This window comes from the organism of the source record quoted next, unplaced genomic scaffold (assembly GCF_019419815.1).
Source record: "Pyrus x bretschneideri cultivar Hongxiangsu unplaced genomic scaffold, Pyrus_bretschneideri_v1 Contig13, whole genome shotgun sequence".
Lineage (NCBI taxonomy): Eukaryota > Viridiplantae > Streptophyta > Magnoliopsida > Rosales > Rosaceae > Pyrus > Pyrus x bretschneideri.
Genome location: NW_025999424.1, coordinates 2,265,674 through 2,287,892, shown reverse-complemented (window position 1 = coordinate 2,287,892; position 22,219 = coordinate 2,265,674). Strand labels below are relative to the sequence as shown.

At 36.2% G+C, this 22,219-nt stretch overlaps 1 protein-coding gene and 1 long non-coding RNA gene across 3 annotated transcripts; one reads left to right on the top strand and one right to left on the bottom strand.

The window, feature by feature from the left end:
- Positions 1–2,641: 2,641 nt before the first annotated feature.
- LOC103932683 lies at positions 2,642–4,652 on the bottom strand. Its single transcript, XR_665039.2, has 7 exons — positions 4,509–4,652; positions 4,243–4,352; positions 4,019–4,091; positions 3,504–3,719; positions 3,214–3,275; positions 2,751–2,852; positions 2,642–2,663 (listed from the first exon to the last, which is right to left on the bottom strand). It is a non-coding gene; the product is annotated as an uncharacterized LOC103932683 (long non-coding RNA).
- An 8,295-nt stretch (positions 4,653–12,947) lies between these two features.
- Positions 12,948–22,018, top strand: LOC103928458 (paired amphipathic helix protein Sin3-like 2). Of its 2 annotated transcripts, XM_048578940.1 has the most exons (24): positions 12,949–13,117; positions 13,217–13,292; positions 13,937–14,143; positions 14,237–14,417; positions 14,499–14,597; positions 14,721–14,894; positions 14,982–15,279; positions 15,797–15,933; positions 16,130–16,205; positions 16,301–16,330; positions 16,525–16,724; positions 16,800–16,954; positions 17,147–17,274; positions 17,383–17,637; positions 17,748–18,419; positions 18,542–18,633; positions 18,764–19,381; positions 19,465–19,565; positions 19,674–19,812; positions 19,918–20,070; positions 20,157–20,320; positions 21,005–21,116; positions 21,285–21,456; positions 21,563–22,018. In XM_048578940.1, exons 2-23 carry the CDS (start codon positions 13,219–13,221, stop codon positions 21,417–21,419), a joined length of 4,200 nt encoding a protein of 1,399 aa, XP_048434897.1. In that variant the 5' UTR covers positions 12,949–13,117; positions 13,217–13,218; the 3' UTR covers positions 21,420–21,456; positions 21,563–22,018. The 2 variants fall into 2 exon arrangements, with proteins under 2 accessions (XP_048434898.1, XP_048434897.1); XM_048578941.1 differs by lacking the exon at positions 21,563–22,018 and having other exon boundaries at positions 12,948–13,117; positions 21,005–21,129; positions 21,285–21,444.
- The last annotated feature ends 201 nt before the right edge of the window (positions 22,019–22,219 follow it).

Here is a 22,219-nt window from a genome sequence, read left to right as displayed (position 1 = left end):
AGTGTTACAGTCTCTCATGTTTTCGTCGGGCATATACCGCCAGGGATTCATTTTCTGTGAAGGAGTGAAGATGAGGTTGTGCAGTTAAGCTTACTGCGAGGAGTTTTTGAAGTGCTTTCAGATTTCTCACAATTCACAAGGGAATAATTACGAGGAATGATCTACAAACTTTGGTGAGTCTTACATTGTCTGCTTACTTTTTGAGCACAGATTTCATCTTCCTATTTATTAAACTTTCTTTAAAAATATTATGTAAGATAAAAGATTGATTATGAGGGCGAGCATTGACGTAATGAAAAAGTTGGTCCTTTGTGACCAAAAGGTGGTTATAGTTGTAAAAACAGTCTCTTTGCAAAGCAAGAATAAGGCTGCATACGATAGACGTTCCCACTCGACCCTCGCAAAGCGGGGAACCTTAGTGATTTTGGGTCGCCCTTTGTAAAAGTATTGATTACATGGTGGTGTTGTCTCTAGTTTGACATCTTTTTTATGGTAAACTCTGGCCCAAGTCAGGCGACTGATTTATTAGGAAAGTATCCAGATCTTCTGGAGGAGTTTAATGATCTCTTGAACCGTTGTGAGAAATGAGAATGTAGTTACGTGTCAAAAGTGTCGTCACCTTAAGTTGCTTGCTTGTGGTTCTTCCTCCTTTATAGATTTTATCGGATTAGGCAACATAACTAAGCATTTGACGAAATTTCATTACTAGTGAAAATCACTACAAAAAAAATGAGCACTGCACACAAAAAATTATATGTGCCTTTTGAGGCCAAAAAGCACCAACATTTGTGCTCATAGACCAATAGCAACAGTGCAGCAACTAAGTTTGTATCTGTGCCCTCTATGGGCGTCACCATTACTTATAGCACACAATATGATGTTTTGTGCCCAAAGCTAAGCACAAATACAACCCTTATTGTGTCTTTCCTCTAATAAAGGCTACTGAATGTATGGTGTAAGATGGGCACAATTGCTATTTTAAAGGCTTAGATTGCTGTATAAATGTTAAAGCAAGGGCACAACTTTAAAATTGTGCCACTATTATATTTTAATAAATACAATAAAACTCCAGCACAATTAAAAATTTGTGGCATAATTGGATATTTTTATTTAAACATGGAAATCATCAGGTTGCTCATAGAACCTAATTTCCACCTAAATTTAGAAACTTACAAATCATCCATTACAAACTAAACATAAATCAACATTAGCACTAAAATAGTGAAGTTAATATATTACATAACCCATGTTCTCGGCTAAGACCGATTCATGCAACCTAACAATACAACCCATCCAAATGTTAAACCAAAAAATACATGTTATCCTATGCTGGACATACCCGGGATTCTCTATATACAACAAAATATAACATATCCAAGCTTGTATCCCCAAGTCAAATGTACTAATGGTTAAACTAGCAATATATAAACAAAATACACATCTACAAGGGCTGCTTGATGACAACTAACCAGTATTCTCCCTTTGGCAGTCCTCATGCATCATAGCACTAGAAATTGGAGGTCCACACTGCACATTCTTGTCATTTCCACCTTCGAAACGCGTTGAAATCTGAGCGTGTGAGCTTACATGGAAAAGAAAACAATGTTAAATATCCTAGGTGCTCCATTTATAATTATTCTCTATTTCTATATATTTAAACTACCAATTATCAGCACAAATATTTCATTTCCTTGCAACTACCACAACTACATATAAAACATACTTGATAGAGCATGTAATTGCTTTAACGTCTTTATCAAAAAATTCGTTGGTTAGGAAATGCAGAGTGTTGCAATGGAAACATGAAGACCGAATACAGGAGTGTGAATTCAGTGTGCCGTATGCTATATCAATGTTAACATTTCATTTTTACTTAAAATAGCCCCAAAGATTATATAATAATATAGAACTCACCAAACCACCAAACCACTTACCCTAACAAAAAAATGCTGAGAATAAACATGTGTCAATATGTAGCTAAAGGGAGACATAAACTGCAAATCAACAGTGACTAAAAACAAAATCTCATAGACCAACCATACATAAACATGCAGCAAAAAGAAAAAAAAATGTCGGAAAAACTGACCTTTAATTGTGATTCTAACGAAAACAGCGAGGTTGATTGAATCTACAGATCATGCGCAACCCTCTCCTAAAACCAAAGCAAACGCAAGATAAGCTAACCACAATAAACTCTTTTACCACAATTCTTAGCCTGCAGGTATGAATAACGGTTAGAATTCACATGTTATAGTAAACAGAAATATACTCTCATTCTGCTAAATTGTGAACTGAGAAAAACAAATGCCTAGATGTAGGAAAAGATTTATAAGATTTTAAAAAATGCAAAAAAAAAAAGGGTAATCATCCTCTTATAAATGTTTTATTATACTTTGTACCCGACCAAACATTGCATCTGTGTGTTAAAAAACATAAGGATAGAACTTGAAGTGTTCTTAAAACGGAAACCCAATTGCTTGATGTTTCGAGGCTTCCAACTCAGTAGTCATTGCAGCAAATTTGGAAATGAAACAACGACATCTTTCGAACCACAGATATTATGAATTCTCTATAACTGGTGCAAACTTCCCTATATAAATAATAAAGACAAATGCATAATCTTGAGTACCTTGTATACAGTTCCAACCCATGTTGCCAAAATCCTAAATTTCACAACCAAATAATCACAAAATTTCCTCAAAACACCAAAAGTTCAAACTAATAAGATTTGAAAATTCGAAACAATCCACCTTGTGGATTTGCAGATTATCAATCAAGTTTTGATGTCCTGATTCCCTTTAGCATCTGTTTCTGTCAGCAACCATGGAGAGCAAGAGAGAGCTTGAAATTCTCTGTTTAAAAAAAATATATATAAAAAGATGCTCTTTTATGCATTTTGGCAACATTGTTATAAATAAGATGTTGAAATTTAAGAGCATTATGTAAAAGATATTAAAAAAAATTAAAAAATTAAAAACCCCATCTATTATGATCTCTGCATACCCCTCCTGTCTCGTAGGAGAAGCTGATGAAAAGTGGCAGTAGAATCAAGCAACCAAGTTATGAAATACAAACTTAAAATTTACCTATTTACTGTGTCTAATGAACCTGTGAAATCAAATAGTTAAACCCTAAAATGCACCATTGCAAATAGCATAAGAAAATTGAAATTAACCCTAAAGAAATTGGGAGAGAAGAATATGAAGGGAATACCTTTCGGCCCTTTGAGTTATTGGAAAAATACCCAACAGAGCAAAAGCCTCCAACTCCAAAGACTGTTGTGGGATTTGGAAGGGAGCAAGCGAGAGAGAAAATATCAGAAGAAATAAGGCAAGAGAGGGGGAACCAAAAGGGGGAAGAAGAAGCAACAAATGCGAAGATGAGGAAGAAGAAATAAGGGGGAAAAAGGACGACTGAAATTAAGTACGCAACCATATACTTATAATAGCAACTAATCAAATAGAACTAAAAAAATATGGAGGAATCATATCAGTCACACTTACAAAGTATTGAAAGATATCGAGCAACAAAGTCAGTCTCACAGTTAAGTTCAATAATAGCAGCCTTGTTCTCATTCTGAGCTAGAGCCAGCAAGCCCTCAGCAGCCATCTGAGATGACTTTTTCGACGCCAAAACCTTCCTTCTCCTCCTCAATTCCTTCTGAGCAGCCTCTGCATTTCTTTAAACCAATTTTTTTGAAGCATCACTAAGTTTGACACCTGAATTGTAATCAAAGAAACCATGTTAATTATGGTAGGAACAAAATAAGATTCATTAATATGATTCTCTACATTAATATGATTCATTACATGAAAATGAGAAGAAAATTGGAACTTTACACACAAAAATTAAAAGAGCCATGTTCAAAAGAGTTTTCTAATTATCTTGAGGAGAGGAGGTCACCTAACATGACCAAAAACAATATTTCTTTTACTAAAGCTATAAACATCAATTTCTATCTGACAAGAAATCTTAAATTACATGGATAATATTTATGGTTATAAACTGAAAACACAACCTGACGTGATCCATTCGTTGATAATGCACCAATTTGAAAAGCAACCACACACCTATGGTTATATTTTCTCTCCCTGTTCACAGACAACATAAACCCATTTGTTAGTGACTCAAATAAATAACATAGAGGATGAACTAAAGCTATAAAGGAAGACCACCTTCGACCTTATGAACATATCGAGGTAGAATTTCACATAATAAAAAAAACCCTAATTTAGAAATTACCTAATCTTTTGCAGGATGAGGGTATGGTAGTGTTTTCGACGGCGGTGATGTGGCCGCGGTGGTCACGACGGCAGTGATGGGGTGACAATGGTGAATCGTGATGGTCTGAGCTGCATAACAGCGAACACAAACAAAATCCCCAAAAATAACAAAAAGGAAATTTGAACACAAAATCCATTTGTAAATCCAAAATCACAAAAAAGAAATTCAAACAAAACAAAAAAGAAATTAAGAGAGAAACGGAGGAGAGAGAGAGATCAGAGTACCGTTAGTTAAAGAGTGGACGGCGTCAGTTCTCGGAGCACTGTAATCCCAGAAGATCTCTTCCGCCGTTGGCGGACTCGAGCCCATCTCCCTGTTCCTCTCCTTCATCTCACCGAAGCTCTCGAGTTATAGAAATGGAGACCAGTTTGTGTGGTTTTGGTTTTAGGAAGCAGGAGCCGATGCTATTCCAGAGATGGTGTTGTGGCTGCTAGGGTTTGAGAAGGACAGAAACAGGAAGAGTGAGAGATGAGAGAGCGCTCACTTAGCCAGGAGATGAGAGAGTGCACGCGTGTAACCCAGTAATCCGTGCTAAACCAAACGGACAAAATTACCCTTCGAACTGTTAAGAATTACCCTCCCAACCCAGCCTCATTTGGCTGGTATTGTTGTAAATAGCATGAAATCCAGTGGCTCCGTGCTAAACCATATGGACAAAATCACCCTCTGAACTTTTGAGAATTACCCTCCCAACCCAGTGTATGGCTGGGCACCCAAATCCCACAGACAAAATTACCCTCCTATCGTTTCATAATTACCCTCCAACCCAGCCACATAGCAGATGGCTTTCTTGCAAATAAGGTGAAATCAAGGGGTATTTTCTTGACTGTAGCCATGAACAGGCCAATTCCCCTCCAACTTTAGAATAGATAATGTCTCATAACCTTTGTGTTGCCACGCTGTGAATTCACTGAATTCTGCGGTATGAAGCGGACGAGAAACATAATTATAACCTAAAAAAATATATACTAGGAGTAAATCTACAAGGGCTAATTAGAAAGAAAACATTATTATATTGGAATACGACATAAGTTGATAAAAGGACCCAAGAGGAGTCCAGCATAGCATAAGATAGTTATATTTTCATAGTACACCAGTGAAATATAACATAATACAAAATATATTAATTGTCCTCGTCATCGCTGCTTAAAATCTCAACGGTAACATTCTGCATATTTCGTGAGCTCAACTGTGGGACAGACAGACCTCTAGGACGAATTTGTGCTTGATAAGTGCGTGGTTCTTCAATAATAACGACAGAATTGGTAGACTGTTCAGTTGTTGTTTCAGCAGAAACCAAATTGACAGGATATTGTTCTGTCCTACCTGGGTTTGCCCATGCTGGCAATACACGTCCTTGAGGTGCGCGTACGCATCCGTTATTGAAGAGTAATGCGTAGCCAAGGCAACCATCAACAAAAGTAGTAAGAATGTACTGATTATTAAAAGGACGAGGCATGCGCCCGGCATTAACAGGTTGTCGTGGACGTTGAACTGGAGGATTCATTGTGGAATTTTCTGTTGTAATGTTGGAAGCAATATACGAATGTGATGATGGAGATTCAGTTCCAATTCTAACTCCACGACGTCGCCTGTCCGCCATTGTCAATGATGTAAAACTTGCTCAAATTCAAAAGAAACATATGTGTATGAAGCAACCTTCTTAATTTCCATATACAAATTAGTAAGGGAGTGTGTGGACGTTTTATAGTAGAATAAAGGCACAAATCCATAATTGTGCCAACATATTCTTTTGCTATAGAGTATTTATTATTTATTAATATTTACTGGACACAATTTCTAACATTTGTGTCAGAAAAGAGGAATTTATAATTATTAAAATATATTCTCTATTTGAAGACCCAATGAGAAGTAGAGTGATTTATTATTTATTAATATTTAGCGGACACAATTTCTATCATTAGTGTCATAAAAAGGAATCTACAATTATTAACTCATTTGTCTATCTGAAGACCAACTAACTTTTGCACAGAGACCAACCCTAAGGGCACAATTGTTGGTTATGTGTCACTGCAGGTAGGACTTTAAAACAAAAAACCATATCACCAAGTATAAAAAACAAACCTGCAAGAAGATAACAATCCAAAAAGCAATTCAAAAAGATACGAATCTAACAAACATTCATTGCACCTGGAAATGATCCTTTGTAAATCTAAAACATGCCACTTAGTACTATGGTGTAGTGGTATTCTTCTTTACTTGTAAGTGAGAGATCTGAGGTTCAGCTTTCGGGAAAAACAAATTTGAACAACATTATTGCTAACTTATTTTGAGGCTAAAATATTGCACGGTAATAAACAGCTTCATACCATTATTTACCACAATTTTATAAATTTTAATTATTGGTGTGCTAGTGGAGGTAAAGACAAACGAGAGAGAACATATAGTGCCTTTGACAAATAATTTTTATAGACACAAAATATTTTTTGTGCCCATTTTCAGTAAAAAAGTTGTCATGTGATCCCACTCGACACGATTTCCGTGCCCATTACTGTTTTGTGTCTGCTTTTTTTAACATTGGGCACAATAGATGGTGTCCTCTATGGAATGGGAATTGTTTAAGCTTTTTGGTAGTCAAACTGACACAAAATTCTCAATTGTGCCCTTTATTTTGTACCCAAAGCTCATTTTTCTTGTAGTGAATGTGCAACTTTCACAACGACTGTGACAAAATATCAGCGTTTTCCTTAGACAAATCCAAAATAACAATTGATAGCCATGTTTACAAATTATTCCCAGACTAATTGCATATATAGTCATGTTATTTATTCGATAGAAATTTATTGGGATCGATACTCACGTGAAAATGTGTTCTATTTATTTGATAGTCATGTTTACAAATCATTCCTGGACATGATCTGGACATGTATCGAACACAAGAAAAAGACATAACGGAGTGTTACAGAGAGGTAATTAAACATAAGTAATTTTCACTACTTGTGTTTGATGACATTAATCAAATTTTGTTACAAAATCTTTTACCGTTTTCTTTTTAAATAGGGTAGTGCTATCTACATATTTTTTTTTTTTTACTTTCCATACGCTCTTCTTGAGCTCTGGCTGTTAAATTAAATGAATTTAAAAAGTTCAAATGACATAAATTAACAAGGGTGTATGTATAAGTAAAACGCGGTGTATAGCATCATCCCTTAAATATATTCATGTTGAAGCATATATTCCATGCATTAGCGGAAGCCTCGTGAAGTTAAACCAACATTATATCAAGGGTAATTTGTTTGAGGCACAAAAAAATTTCAATGTTAGGATTATGTTAACTAACATTTTGTGTTTTTATAAAAACAAAAAAACAAGAACGTGTTAACGTAAAAAAGAGGTGTGCGTAAAACACTTATGTTATCAGTGGCGAAGCCAGAAATTTTCGAAGGGAGAGGCGGGATTTCAAAGGGTAAAAGGTCCTAAAAAATTTAGACAACCAAATAGTGGATAATATTAATGTCTGTTATAATCCGTACTTATCAAATGACCAAAATGCCCCTGGGGATGGCGTCTTGAAAAAATATGTGAGTTGTGACTTTTGGGAAGAGCAAAATGATAAAATGTTGTCATATTTGATAATCATTGATTCTCTACTGCACATTTCAAGAATGATCAGGAGAAAGCTGCTACGCCTATTATTTTTTAATTCCAATTTATAGGGAGAAGCACTTGTTATACTTGGTCATTTACTGATTTGAATTCCTTGTACAATTTGTTGTATAAACCAAATTCTATATGTATTAGTCCTATATATAGTTCTTTTAAACACCAAAGTGCTCCCAAATCTTATATGGCTTAAGATCATAAATTCGTGAATTTCATGATAAGAACTAATTAATAAAAAAATCCAGATTAAAATAAACAAAAAAGAGCGAGGAATAAAAAGAAAAATTTAGCACAATAATGCCTAAATAATAATAAATTGATTATTTCTGCTGCTTTTTTTTTTAACTGTTTTACTTAGGGATGCGCTGCACCTTTGCTCTAATTGGAGGTTGAAAAGCAAAAGGTCCCAGAGAGGAGAGTACGTGTCTCGTACATGTCTCATCTCTAATTACGTCCACCAACTTAACCACAACTTAACACTGTTAAATTTAATATATAAAAATAAAATAAAAACCCACCACCGGAGAGTCATGGCCTTCTTCGTTCCCTCCAATACCACGACCTCCTTAGCCCCAATCCAACACATCAGCCATGACCTAGCCTCCTCTGATCAGGTATCATGGTCGTCCTTGGTGGCGTCAATCTCGTCGGTTTCAGTCAGTCAGAAGATTGTGGAAGAGAGACAGCAGCAGCAGCAGAACCAGAACTGGACAGCAACAGCAGCAGAACCAGTCGGGTTTTCCGGCGAGGGGAGGGGCTGAACCACTATCCAGGCGTGTTTTTCCGGCGAAGGGAGGGGTGGCCACCAGTCCTCGCCCTTATGTGGCTTTGCCATTGTTTGTTATCTTGTAGGAAGTTAATTTTCAAATAAAATTGAATGCTCGGGAGAAAGTTGGCAAGAAGAGAACAAATAAGCTTATCCACTTTCATTCTCCAGTTTCCAGTTGTGGATGGGCCTTAATCTTAGTTTCTTTCTTTGTATTAAATAACATAATTGTTTTTTTTATTTATTATTGATAAGCAACTTAAAGTGCGTTTGTTGTAGCGCTTATCAATTATTTCTCAGTCTGACACTGCTTCTAATTCCGATTCCGGTTCCCATCTCGAATCGAGGTCTTTGTTCATGATTCAGGGTTGGGGACGAGGAGAGATGGAGAGAACGCAAGCAGAGAGGAGGGTAGAGGACGCGAGTAGAAAGCGATCGAAGGGATTCGCTACTCCCATGGTTCGTGACGTTTCTCGCCAAGACCGTCTAGCACGATCCTTTGCTTTGGTATCGCTATGCTTAAAAAAAAAAAAAATGTGAGAATAAATTTATTTTCGTCGCTTCACGTACTGATTTGATACTGAGGTGTTTTATAAAATGTGAGTATAAAAAATAAAAAATTAATGAAAATAACTTGAAAACTTTGAGTTTTAATGATAAAAATAAAATAAAAGATAAAGTGAATAGTACCAGGATTGACTTTTTAGTGTAAAAATATGGTTTTTCGTTAAAATGAACAATACCGCAGGCTTTTCGTTAAAACTCTCTATAAAAAAAAAGCTAAGTTTAAAACGATGTTTGGTACACACTTAAAAACAGCTTATTTTCACATTTTTGGATGAAAAAAGCTGAAAATGTGGGTTGGTTTGGTATTGTTGGGCTTTGAAAAAAAACTGTTTCTGGTGTGATGTGGGAATAAACTGATTTTTGCTACTTCACATTTTCATTTTTTTGCACCAAAAACTGTGAAAATAAGTTGTTTTTAAGTATTTACCAAATATTTTTTTGAGCTCAACTTTTTTATATACCCACTTTTTATAAAAACATCTCAGTACTAAACTAGTACTTAGTGACTGCGAATCTAGCTTACTCCCACTAAAGCTAGTTTGTGAAGTAACAAACATGAGACTGGACTAACTATTAGCTTAGTCTAGTCCAATAAGGGCTAGTGAAGGAAAACAAACACACCCTTAATTTCTTTTTTGATAAGACGATATTGAATGGGTGAATTGACACATTGTTATGGTTAACTGACCTAATCTAATTCCGCTTTTAACACCTTTTTTTTTTTTTTTTTTTTTCATATTTACTCGTTGTAGACCCTACGCTTTAAAGACGTTAGGAATGAATCAAAGTCATGAAACTAATATTTATGTGTATTTAAAAATTTAAATCTCACAACTCCTCCCCATTGTTTTCTTCTCTTTTGTCACTGTCATCTAGGCTCTCCTTTTTGCATAGTTTACTGTGGTTACTTTTGTACATGAAGTTGACAGTACCACCACGATACCACTTGGGAGGAAGGAGCCACCTTTTTGTGTACTTGCGTTCAGAAAACTTGTGCGGTTTCAGGTTTACGATTCCTCCTGAAACACATTGCAAACACTACAAAAATTTAGGGTTGGTTTGATATTATTGTACTTTAAAAAATAATTATTTTTGTTGTGCTATGAGAATAAGTATTTGTGAAATAAAATAGCAGAATATTTGGTAAACATTTTTGTAAAAGTGCTTTTGAAAAAAAAACAGTATTATATTGTTTGATAAACTTTTATGTAAAACAGATGTGAAAAAAAACTGGTTTTTCAAAGTTTGGTTTTGCAGCTTTGTGTTTTTGGCTTTTTTTCACCCAAAATTGTGAAAAATAAAAGCTAAAGCTGAATGTTTACCAAACATAAAAAAAACTCCCAACTTTTTTTGATAGCCATTTTTTTTAGAATTACCTCAATATTAAACTAGGGCTTAAAGTGCCGGAACACAGCTAGCTATATCAAGTGTAATAATATAAATAAAGGTAAATTTGAAAAATAAATTTAATTAATTATATTATGACATTTGTTGTACCGAATTATGTTCTTGACACATTGAAAAACTTATATGAGAAAACAAACAAAACAAGTAAAATACAAAACCAAGACACACGAAAAAGGGGGGAGACTGTGCCAGATTTCGGCCCAATTTACCTTTTTGCTAATTTGACCAAAGTCTAGGGTTTTGTAATAAAACTATGGATTAAGTGCCGACCGATATCTTTTACGTTTATTTGCAATTATAGAGTAATTGCAAATGACCAATACAACTTCAAAGATGTGGTACATCAACATCATCTAGAAAATGAGGTCGATTTCTAGTCGCATAATATATTGAGCTTAATAATATAGTCACAAGAGTACTAACTATAGCAGAGCCAGAATTTCTTATTTCGAAATATCAAACATAAGATGTCGAGATTAATAATATACATATCAAACTCAATGTTGTAAACTTATTTTTTTTTCAAGAATTTGAGTACTAACAGAAGACTTGATGTAAAACCGAGTACATTAATATTCTATGATTTTTGCAATCATCCCGTTTAATTAGATAGAGCTTGAGGCCCTGTTTGGCAAATCGGATAAAGGATCGGATAGGATTAGTTATACGGACCCGGGTGTTTGACGTTCACTCGTACTAAATAAGCACCGGATTAATTAACCGGTCGGATAGGATAATACGATATACACCCGCTTAATAAAACCAACCAAAACGTCCGGATTATTTAGTTGGGGAAGAAGAATATGGGAGAGAAAGGGAGGGAGTTTGGGGGGTGTGGCGGAGAGAGTTGGGGAACAATTATTTGGGATTCTTCTACCGTCGGGGAAGAAGAAGGGAGAGAGAGGGAGGGTGTTTGGGGGGTGCGGAGAGACCTGGGAACAAAAAAATGATTTCATTTAAATTTTTTTTTTTTTTTTAAAGTTTGATGCCTCCTATATAGTATAATATCAAACACAGTATAAATAATACGGTCACTAGTCCGATACTGCACCAAACACCCGACTAATTTAGTCAGTACTATCCGGTGACTATTTATCCTATCCGACAGAAATAGTCAGTCCGAGCTGCCAAACGAGGCCTGATTGTTGTTGTTGTAAGAATTTGGGAACCAAAGTAGGGCAACTTTCTAGTAACAATTAACATGTACTTTCGAGATAATATAATCATGGGCTAAAATTGTCCAAACCCGGCCCATAAACCGATCCAAAATGAACGAAATAGCTAAATATAAGAAGACTTATTATATTAATACCCCCACATACTTAATATACTTCATATTTATTTATTTTTAATTAAAAATGATCTTACTACACCTCACATACTTTTCCAAAATACCCTCACACCCCACATTTCCAACATACACTTTACATTTTCTATGTACACTCCACATTTTCTACACATCCCACATTCTTCAAATCTTATAATATTCATTTTTAATTTTTATAAATTAAATCGACTTTGGAGTAAAACTATAACATCATGTGTGATTGATGTGGAGAGAAGAAAATAGTCACTTGAGTGGCGCCAATTGAACGGAATGAGTTATATTGCAGTAATTAACCATTGAATGGAATAAGTTATGTTACAGTAATTCATCATAGAAAATAGTGAGAACTTCTTAAGAGATAAGCCTTCAGATAATCGGGTTTCTGGGAATTGTAAATAAATATTAAGCTTAAATCAATTAATAATAGGCTTGGGTGGTATTGTTTCTTGGGAAATCACAAGCAGATATGTGGGACTAATCTCCTTTGAAATCAAAATCAGAGAATAAAATAATGCAGATAGTTTGGTTAGGATTTTGTTTAATAATGAATAGTGAGAGGTTTTGATAGTTGAAAAAGATAAATATTAGGTTAAAAGTGATTTGGGGTGTGTTTAGAAAATTTTTATTTTTTATAAAACCTAATAAGATCGAAATTATCATTGCATAATATGATACATAAATCATTTAATATTAAATTTTAATGTCGAATGTGCGTTCAACTTTTTGTAGAATGTCAATAAAAAAATCCATATAAGAAGAGGAAATTTTATTTATTATTATTTTTTACATATTTAATTTGGCAAGTGGAGGCTCGGATGGGAAGAGAAAACCCCAAAACACAAGGCATTCCATTTCCCTTCACATTTTTCGAATTTTGTCTTCCGTTTATTTCCTTCCTCCGCACTTCCACGGTTTCTCCTCTCACCAAAAATAAAAACCAAAAATCTCTCCCTTCTCTTCTCTCTCTCACAAAATCCACTTCCTAACGTAACACAAGAAGCAGAAGCAGAAAGCAGAAGCAGAAAGCAGGAAGCAGCAGTTAATCAGATACCTCAAAAACCATTCTATCTCTCTTTTTTTGGTTTAATTTGTCTCTTTCTCTCTCTTCCTCCTGTGCGCGATCAAAGATCTGTTGCTGAAAAGTAAGTCTTCGACGGTTGCTTGAGGCAAATGGCTGTTTTTTTGTTTTAATTTTTTTAATTCTCTGTATTTTTCTGATTTGCGATTTTTGTTTTTGACAGGGATGAAGAGAGTAAGAGATGATGTGTTCGGCGGCGCTCAATTGAAGCGGCCCTCCGGTTCGTCGCGCGGGGACTCGTAAGTCTCGTGATTTATTCATCACTCTTCAATTGCATGATTTGCTTTATGTTTTGTTTGGTTTGTGAGAATTTAATTTTGCCCGTGTCAGTGTATCGGTGCGCGATTTCGGTTCTCTTGCCCTTGATTGTTAATATTAGTGTAATTTGATCGTTGTTGTCGAATTGCGTCGTAGTTTTGTACCTGCTGTGGATTGGATTGGTTGTGCTTGATCGTGAAATTTCTTCAATTTGTTTAGGGTTTGTTGTTTGTTAGAGTTGAATTGAGTAGTAATGCGGTTTTTAGAGGTAAAGTTGAGAGCTTTCTGAAAATTTTGTTAGGTATGTTGTTTTCAGCGGATACGATATGCTTTTAGGAAGACTAAATCTTCTGATGAATGTTAATATAGTTTTATGTTTGGGGCTTAAGATCAATGCGGTAGATGCAGTGTTGATGAAAATAGTACCGGAGAATGATGATTATCTTTGTTTTCTGGAAGTACGTTCTCTTTGGTTGTTGCAGCTAATTGGATTTAGAAAAAAAGTTATCAGGAGCATATGCGTAAGAGGAAGGAGTAATTATGCTTGGGTTTATGATGTTTCATGAATTTGACAGTATTTATTTTATGTTGAATTGATGATCATTTTCTGGATGTGGGGCAACAGGCAATCCCAGATACCAGGGGGAGGAGGTGGAGGAGGGGGCGTTGGAGTAGGTGGAGGTGGGCCGATTGGAGGAGTAGGAGGTGCTTCACAGAAATTGACCACCAATGATGCTCTAACCTATCTCAAAGAAGTGAAGGACATGTTTCTAGACCAAAGAGAAAAATACGATACATTTCTTGAGGTCATGAAAGATTTCAAGGCTCAAAGGTATCTGAATGTACCCATTATTATTCTTTTTTCCACTTGTAATTCCTCCTAGTTGATTTTTCAGCTGATGGATTCTGTTTTTGTCTATTTCAGAACCGACACAGCAGGTGTCATTGCAAGAGTAAAGGAATTATTTAAAGGGCATAACAACTTAATTTTGGGCTTTAATACCTTCTTGCCGAAGGGTTATGAGATAACCCTTGATGAAGATGAGACTCCACCAAAAAAGACAGTTGAGTTTGAGGAAGCTATCAGCTTTGTAAACAAGATAAAGGTGAATATGCTTAATTTTATCCTAATCACAAGTGTAAACATTTATTATTTTCTGTTTGATTGATGGAGTTCTGTCCTACAGAAACGTTTCCAAAATGATGATCATGTCTATAAATCATTCCTGGACATACTAAACATGTATCGAAAGGAGCACAAGGATATAAATGAAGTTTACAGTGAGGTAAATATACACAATTTTTCACATTTGGTGTTCGATGATGAAGTATTGGCTGTTACAAGCTATTTCTATTTATTTTAGAAAATATTCCTCCCTACGTTCTTAGTAATTTAAATTAATTTCCAGGTTGCTGCTCTTTTTGATGAGCATCCAGATTTGCTTGATGAGTTCACCAGATTTTTACCAGATGCATCAGCAGCAGCTTCAGCACATCAAGCTCAATACGGCCACAATTCATTTCCCCGTTTCAATGAGCGAAGCTCTGCTACACCCACATTTCGGCCAATGCATATGGAGAAGGTAATTACAAAATTCTTTCTATTATGATTTTAACGGTTTCTTGTTTAAGTTAGTGATTTGTAATGGGGTGCTGGTCTCTTTTCACAGCAACGTAGGAGGGATAGGATCATGACACCCCATGCTGATCGCGATCTTAGTGTTGATCGTCCTGAGCTCGACGATGACAAAGGAATGGTGAAAGTTCCGAAGGAGCACAGAAAGCGTAGTGAAAAGGAGAATAGGGATAGAAGAAATCGGGATGATGATGATAGAGAATTAGAGAATGATAACAATAGGGACTACAAATTACAGCGTTTTCCTGACAAAAGAAAACCCTCCAGGAAGGTTGAAGGTTTTGGTGTGACTGCTAACTTCGCTCCTTATGATGACAAAGACTCCTTAAAGAGTGAGTTTATGATGGAACTGTTTCAGTTATATACATTCATGGACCTTAAATGTGTTGCATTTAGGTAGTGTTGTTTTATTCTCTGGTTTGTTAAATGGAATAAGCAGTTGTAATTTGTTTTGAGATTACAATATCCGTGTTTGTCAACATTGATACGATTTTAGGTTATGGAACTAACGAAAATGCACTTTGCTTGATTAGTTTTAGCGTTAGTGTAAATTCTACCAGGAGAAAGAGACGCAATTTCTGGTACTTGGTCTAAAAGTCTGTCGTTAGAGATGTGTTAATTGAATATTCATTTAATCCACAATGTGCCTTGTTTAGCCGTTCAGTATTAGGAAAACCTGAACTTTTTGTATCACATTACTTGATTTTGAAATCCTTGGGAAATGGATGCAGCTTTTTTGGCTTACATTCATCATTTTTGGGAACTTCATTGTTGTTTTTTAAAGATCTATAGTTTCAGTTCTTGTGTTATTACTTCAGTGTTGCTTATGGTCTCTCATTTTTATGTCAGGCATGTACAGCCAGGGATTCATTTTCTGTGAGAAGGTGAAGGAGAGGTTGTGTAGTCAAGATGACTACCAGGCATTTTTGAAGTTGCTTAACATTTATAGCAACGGAATTATTAAAAGGAATGATCTGCAAGGTTTGGTACGTGCTACTCCATGTTCAGCAGTTAGTCAACACTTCTTAAGTCGAGCATTGTGTGCTTTCTCTTTGAGCCAGGGGAAACTGGACGAAGGACACTTCTTGATAACCACATATTTATCTATCTATTCTATGAACTTCCTTAAAAAATGCTATTGCCTCTAGTTTGACTTTTTCCATTAAACTTTGCCCATCTCAGGTGACTGATTTATTGGGAAAGTATTCAGATCTTATGGAGGAGTTTAATGATTTTTTGGAGCGTTGCGAGAATATAGGTAACTAAAAAAAATGCCATCAATTTTGAGCTGCTTTCTTGTGCGTTGTCATCTTTTAAATTGTATCTGATGGTATTTGTCCTTGGCACTTGCAGATGGGTTCCTTGCTGGTGTTATGAGTAGAAGTATGTGTATTAGTCCTCCATTGGTCTCTTTTTCATAGGATACTAAGTTATCAGTTTCTGTACTATCTGCATTTGGAAGAACAATTAATCTTCCGCATTTCATAATTTGAGCTATCATATGGTTTCTCATTTCTCTGGAATTTTTGCTTGCTTCTGTAATTAGAGAATCCTGACTGGTAGACTGTTGATTGCAGAATCTCTGAGTAGTGATGGTCCTGTTCCTTCATCTAGATCGCTGAAGGTAGAGGACAAAGATAAAGAGCCAAAGCGTGAAATGGAGGGAGCTAAAGAAAAGGAAAGATACAGGGAGAAGTATTGGGCAAAATCTATTCAAGAGCTTGACCTCTCTAACTGTGAACGTTGTACTCCAAGCTATCGGCTTCTGCCTGAAGACGTACGACTTAACATTCTGTACTTAATTTAGTAACATTGTCTGATGCTCAACTTATTGTTGCTTGTCACCTTGCAGTATCCAATACCTTCAGCAAGCCAGAGATCAGAACTTGGTGCTCAGGTTCTGAATGACCATTGGGTATCTGTGACTTCAGGAAGTGAAGATTACTCTTTCAAACATATGCGCAGAAATCAGTATGAAGAAAGTCTGTTCAGATGTGAGGATGATAGGTAATGTTAAGGCTGTTGAGTATCATTTTTACTTTTGGTGTACAAGTGTGCTTGCATGATCGTATGGATGGATAGAGGTCCCAGTAGGTTCTGCGGATCACTATTGAATCATTGATATAATAGCATTTCCTTTACAGCACATGCTAGTTCATTATTGATAACTTATGTTGGCTTTCATTTTGGAAAGTTTAGGTTTGAGTTGGATATGTTGTTAGAGTCGGTGAGCTCAACTGCTAAGCGAGCAGAGGAACTCTTGAACAGCATCAACGAAAATAAGATCAGCATGGAAACTGGAATCCGTATTGAAGACCACTTCACTGGTCTGTATCTGTAAACTGATTGAGAAGCAATTAAATGTCAAGTATCTATTCTGGTATTTGAGCTTTTTTAACTGCATTGACCTTTGTCATTTATTTGTTTTATTGCAGCTTTAAACTTAAGGTGCATTGAACGTTTATATGGTGACCATGGTCTTGATGTGATGGACATACTGCGGAAAAATCCAACTCTGGCTTTGCCTGTTGTATTAACTCGCCTGAAGCAGAAACAAGATGAATGGACAAGGTGTAGATCTGATTTTAACAAGGTTTGGGCAGATATATATGCCAAAAACCATTACAAATCACTTGATCACCGGAGCTTCTATTTCAAGCAACAAGATTCCAAGAACTTGAGTAGCAAATGTAAGTTTTTATTATTGAAGATTAGTTTATTAGTTCCTTGAGCACTTATCTCTATATCGGTCTTTTATAATTGTTTCTCCTTGCCGATTCTGACTCCTATTGATTGACAGCTTTGGTGGCTGAGATCAAGGAATTGAAAGAGAAAAAGCAGATAGAGGATGATATCCTTCTGGCTGTTGCTGCTGGAAACAGGCAATCTATAGTTCCACATATGGAGTATGAATACTTAGATATGAGCTTACATGAAGACTTGTATAAACTTGTCCAATATTCATGTGAAGAGGTTTTCTCAACGAAAGAACAATTAAATAAGGCTATGAGACTTTACACTACCATTTTGGAGCCAATGTTGGGTGTTTCTTCTCGACCCAACGATTCAGAGGATGATGAAGATGTCGACAAAAGTAGGAATCAGGCTAAGAATTGTACTGCATCGAGCATAGGAGAAAGCGATGGAAGTCCTGGTGGCGATTCTGCCACAGTAAATCTTAAGCAGCCCAAATCTGTGTGTAATGAAGAAGGAAATGCTTTAGCAGAAGTTGAAAGTTTGGCTAATGGGGATAACTCAGCTAAAGAAGATGGAAGTCGTGATGCACATCCTGTCTCTAGGAAAGATTCCACATCTGAGAAACTTCAACTAGAGAGAGACCAGAAGAGTACAGATGTCCCTAAGAAAAGGTGTCTGGTCACCAACACAGACAATGCATGGCCGTCCAGTCAACCATCACATCCAATTGGAGCAGATAATAATCATGGTAGAACGAGCTTGGAAGTGTTATCAGGTCTGTTATTCGGAATTTGATTTTTATTTTCCTGTAATGGCAACTTACTCGAATGTTATAATTTATTTTACTCTCTGGAGTTACAATAATGCTAGAATACTGTGAATTTTTTTGAATTGAAGGGTGTGTTGCAACCACGTCAAGGGCTGGTGCCTCTATTAGTGGCAATGACCCTTTACAGCAAGGAAATGCTGATGCTGTTCCGTCATCAGAGGTATGAGTCTGGATTCTAGAATAGTCATCTGTGATGGCTTTTGTTTTTTTTTTTTTTTTTTTAATTTTAATTTTTTAATTTGATCATATGGTTTTGGCAACACGTACTGATGTACTGTTTGGTGCTTCAGGGTGGTGATATTGCAAAACCTGCTTTAAATGCTAATGGAGTATTTCCAGAAAGCACTATAGTTAAAAGTCATCATGAAGAGTCTCTTGGGCCCTCCAAAATTGAAAAGGAAGAGGGGGAATTATCACCAATTGCTGACTTTGGGGAGGATAACTTTGTTGTCCCTGGAGATGCTGGGGTGCAAGCTCTGCCTAAGGCAAACCGCAGTATTGAAAGTAGACCGTTTCAGTCTGGGAATAGGGAAGACATTAGTGGTCGGGAAGCTGGAGACAATGATGCAGATGCAGATGATGAAAACAGCGAAAATGTTTCCGAGGCTGGTGAAGATGTCTCTGGCAGTGAGACAGCTGGTGATGAATGTTCCCGAGATGAGCAAGGTGATGAAGATGCTGAACAAGATGACATTGATGGTAAGGCTGAGAGCGAAGGTGAGGCTGAAGGGATGGCTGATGGACATCTTGTTGGAGGAGATGGAATGTGTTCGCCGTTGTCCGAATGTTTTCTTTTATCTGTGAAACCTCTTGCGAAGCATGTACCAGGTTCTTTACTTGAAGAAAGGAAAGACTCTCGTGTTTTCTATGGGAATGATAATTTCTATGTGCTTTATAGGCTTCATCAAGTAAGAGACCTTTTGATTAATTTTTGGAGTTTGTTTGTCTTTATTTTCTGCCGGATATAAGCTTGACTTATTTGAATATGCAGGTTCTATATGAAAGGATTTTATCTGCAAAAACAAGTTCCACAGGTGCAGAAATGAAATGGAGAACTTTGAAGGATGGCAGCTCTCCGGATCTGTATGACAGGTATTTTTCTGGCCATTTTCTCTTTTGTATAGATAATAGATTAGAACTGTGGCAACTGTTCAAAGCAATTTTAATCACATGCACTATATTTATTCATCTGTTATGCAGATTTATGAGTGCTCTATACAATTTGCTTGATGGATCTGTTGATAACGCAAAATTTGAGGATGAATGCCGAGCCATTATTGGAAACCAGTCATATATATTATTCACCTTGGACAAATTAATATATAAATTCGTCAAACAGGTTTGCTCACTAGAAATTTTGTACTTTTAACAAAAAAAAAAAGGGAATTTTTTTCTGTGTGTTTGCTTTTTCTGCCAAGTTTCTGATTAGTGGTTATTTATGCAGCTTCAAACTGTTGCAAGTGATGAGACTGACAATAAGCTGCTTCAATTATATGAATATGAAAAGTCCCGGAAAACTGGGAAGTTAATTGATTCTGTTTACCATGAAAACGCACGTGTCCTCATTCATGAGGAGAATATTTACAGATTGGAGTTTGTAAGTTCTTTTGACACTTGCCCATTTATTTGACCATAACCTACCTTTTTTAATATACTTTCTTATTTTTAATTTTGTTTGTGCAGTCCTCTGCCCCCTCCCGACTGTCCATCCAGCTGATGGACAGTGTGAGTGAAAAGCCCGAGGTGTTTGCAGTTTCTATGGAACCGAATTTTGCATCCTATCTGCACAATGAATTTCTGCCGGTTTTTCCTGGAAAAAAGGAGCCGCATGGGATTACCCTTCAGAGGTGATAATGCACTCTTTGGATTTTACATTACATTAGAGGGTAACAGTAGGACTCTAGGCTCACACTGTAAGTGAACACTGGCACCTTACATGGTTTAGGACATCTTTCTGTGCCCATACCGAGGCTATAAGAATTAAATTAATGTTAAAAGTGCTAGAATTGCTATACTTCTCTGAAGAAACATGATAGACACTGAAATACGGGATCATTCAATGGATTTAGTTCCTTCCTTTCTTTTGGCAAGAAAAGTTATGTGTAAATCCTCTCACAATGTTATTTTATATTACTAATTAGATGAAGCCTGCACAGTGTGTGTAAATATAAAATATTTAAAAGGAATAAAATTATACGGGAGAGAGAAGTTTGAGAGGGAGAGAGAGCGTAGAAGAGGCTTAAATTGTTAAAATTTAAAATTAGAGATGTTGTGATGACATATGGGAGAGGGAAGGGGAAAAAACAGCAAAATTTGTTTTGTTTGAAAGTACATTACTCATGATTTTATTTTGTGATCGAAGACCAAATTGTCTTTTCACCCTCTTGGTTGACAGAGGGTTTTGTTAAGAGGTAGTTTAGATTAGTCGTATACAGCAACTCAGGTTACCTTGTGGTATATAATGAGCCAAAGGTTTCCAGAATGTTTATGTTTGTTAATGGCTAACTTGCTGATTCAATCCGTTTTTGCAGAAACAAGCGCAAATATGCAGGGCAAGATGAATCCTCTGCCTTTTGCAGGGCCATGGATGGTGTTCAGTTAGTCAATGGTTTGGAGTGCAAGATAGCTTGCAACTCATCCAAGGTATCTCGCCCCCGTATGTATTTCTTATCTTCGGCATGCCATCAGTTTTACCTTATTTACAATATAAGCACAGCTGGAAGCTGGAGAAATACTAGCTATATATATATATATATTATATAATGCAATTTTTGTCCATGGAGTTTTGTTCATCAAAGTATCATGTGGCAGATCTCTTACGTTCTTGACACAGAAGATTACTTCTTCCGTATGAGAAGGAAAAGGAGAACATCTGAGGCCAGATCACCGAATTGTGATCAGACGAGAGTACAGCGGTTCCACAAATTCTTATCAGTCTCATCATAGCTTAGAAGGAAATTCCTTTGAGATTGGGAAGCTAAAGGTACAGACGAGATAAACTTTTTGAAAACTCTTGACATGCCCTTTTTCCGTATATTCCACTGCCCCAAGTTTTGAGAACAAGAGTAACCAATGCTTTCTTGCAATAGGAGTCATCTACTCGATTTCTGAGACTGGAGAAGGATGATGGCGGTCCTGGACACGTAGAGCATGTCCGGGTCAGGAGATCGGCCTAGGAGCCATTGTTGTGTATATAAGGTTGGTGTATGATAATTTCGTAGAAAAAGGTATTTAAGTTATAGTTCTTGATCTTTGTCATAGATAGGATATTTTCTTCCCCACTTCCATAAGCACACTTAGTGTAACAAATTGATCAAATAGCAGAAAAGCGCGCGTGTTTTAACAGATCCCGAGCCTTCTTTGCGGTCTCATACCAGCATTTTGCAGGCATTACTGCATCATTGTTCTTTTCCACCGTAAGATTATGTTAGTTTTATACAACAGATTCTTTAAATTTCAGTGTAAAGTAGTGTGATAAGATATCCATCTGTAATAGTTTACAACTGTTCGCGTTCTTCGTCGAGAACTCTTTTTGCTCTGGAAAATTGATCTCGCATGTGGTATTTTTATGCTTCTGTTCTATATACGCTGTTGTGGGGTAGACATAATTTGCGCATATTTTTTTAAGGAAAACTAATGAAAATGATTTGAAAACTATGACTTTTAATGATGAGGACAAAATAAAGGGTAAAGTGAACAGTATCATGATTGGTTTTTTAGTGTAAAAATATGGTTTTTTCGTTAAA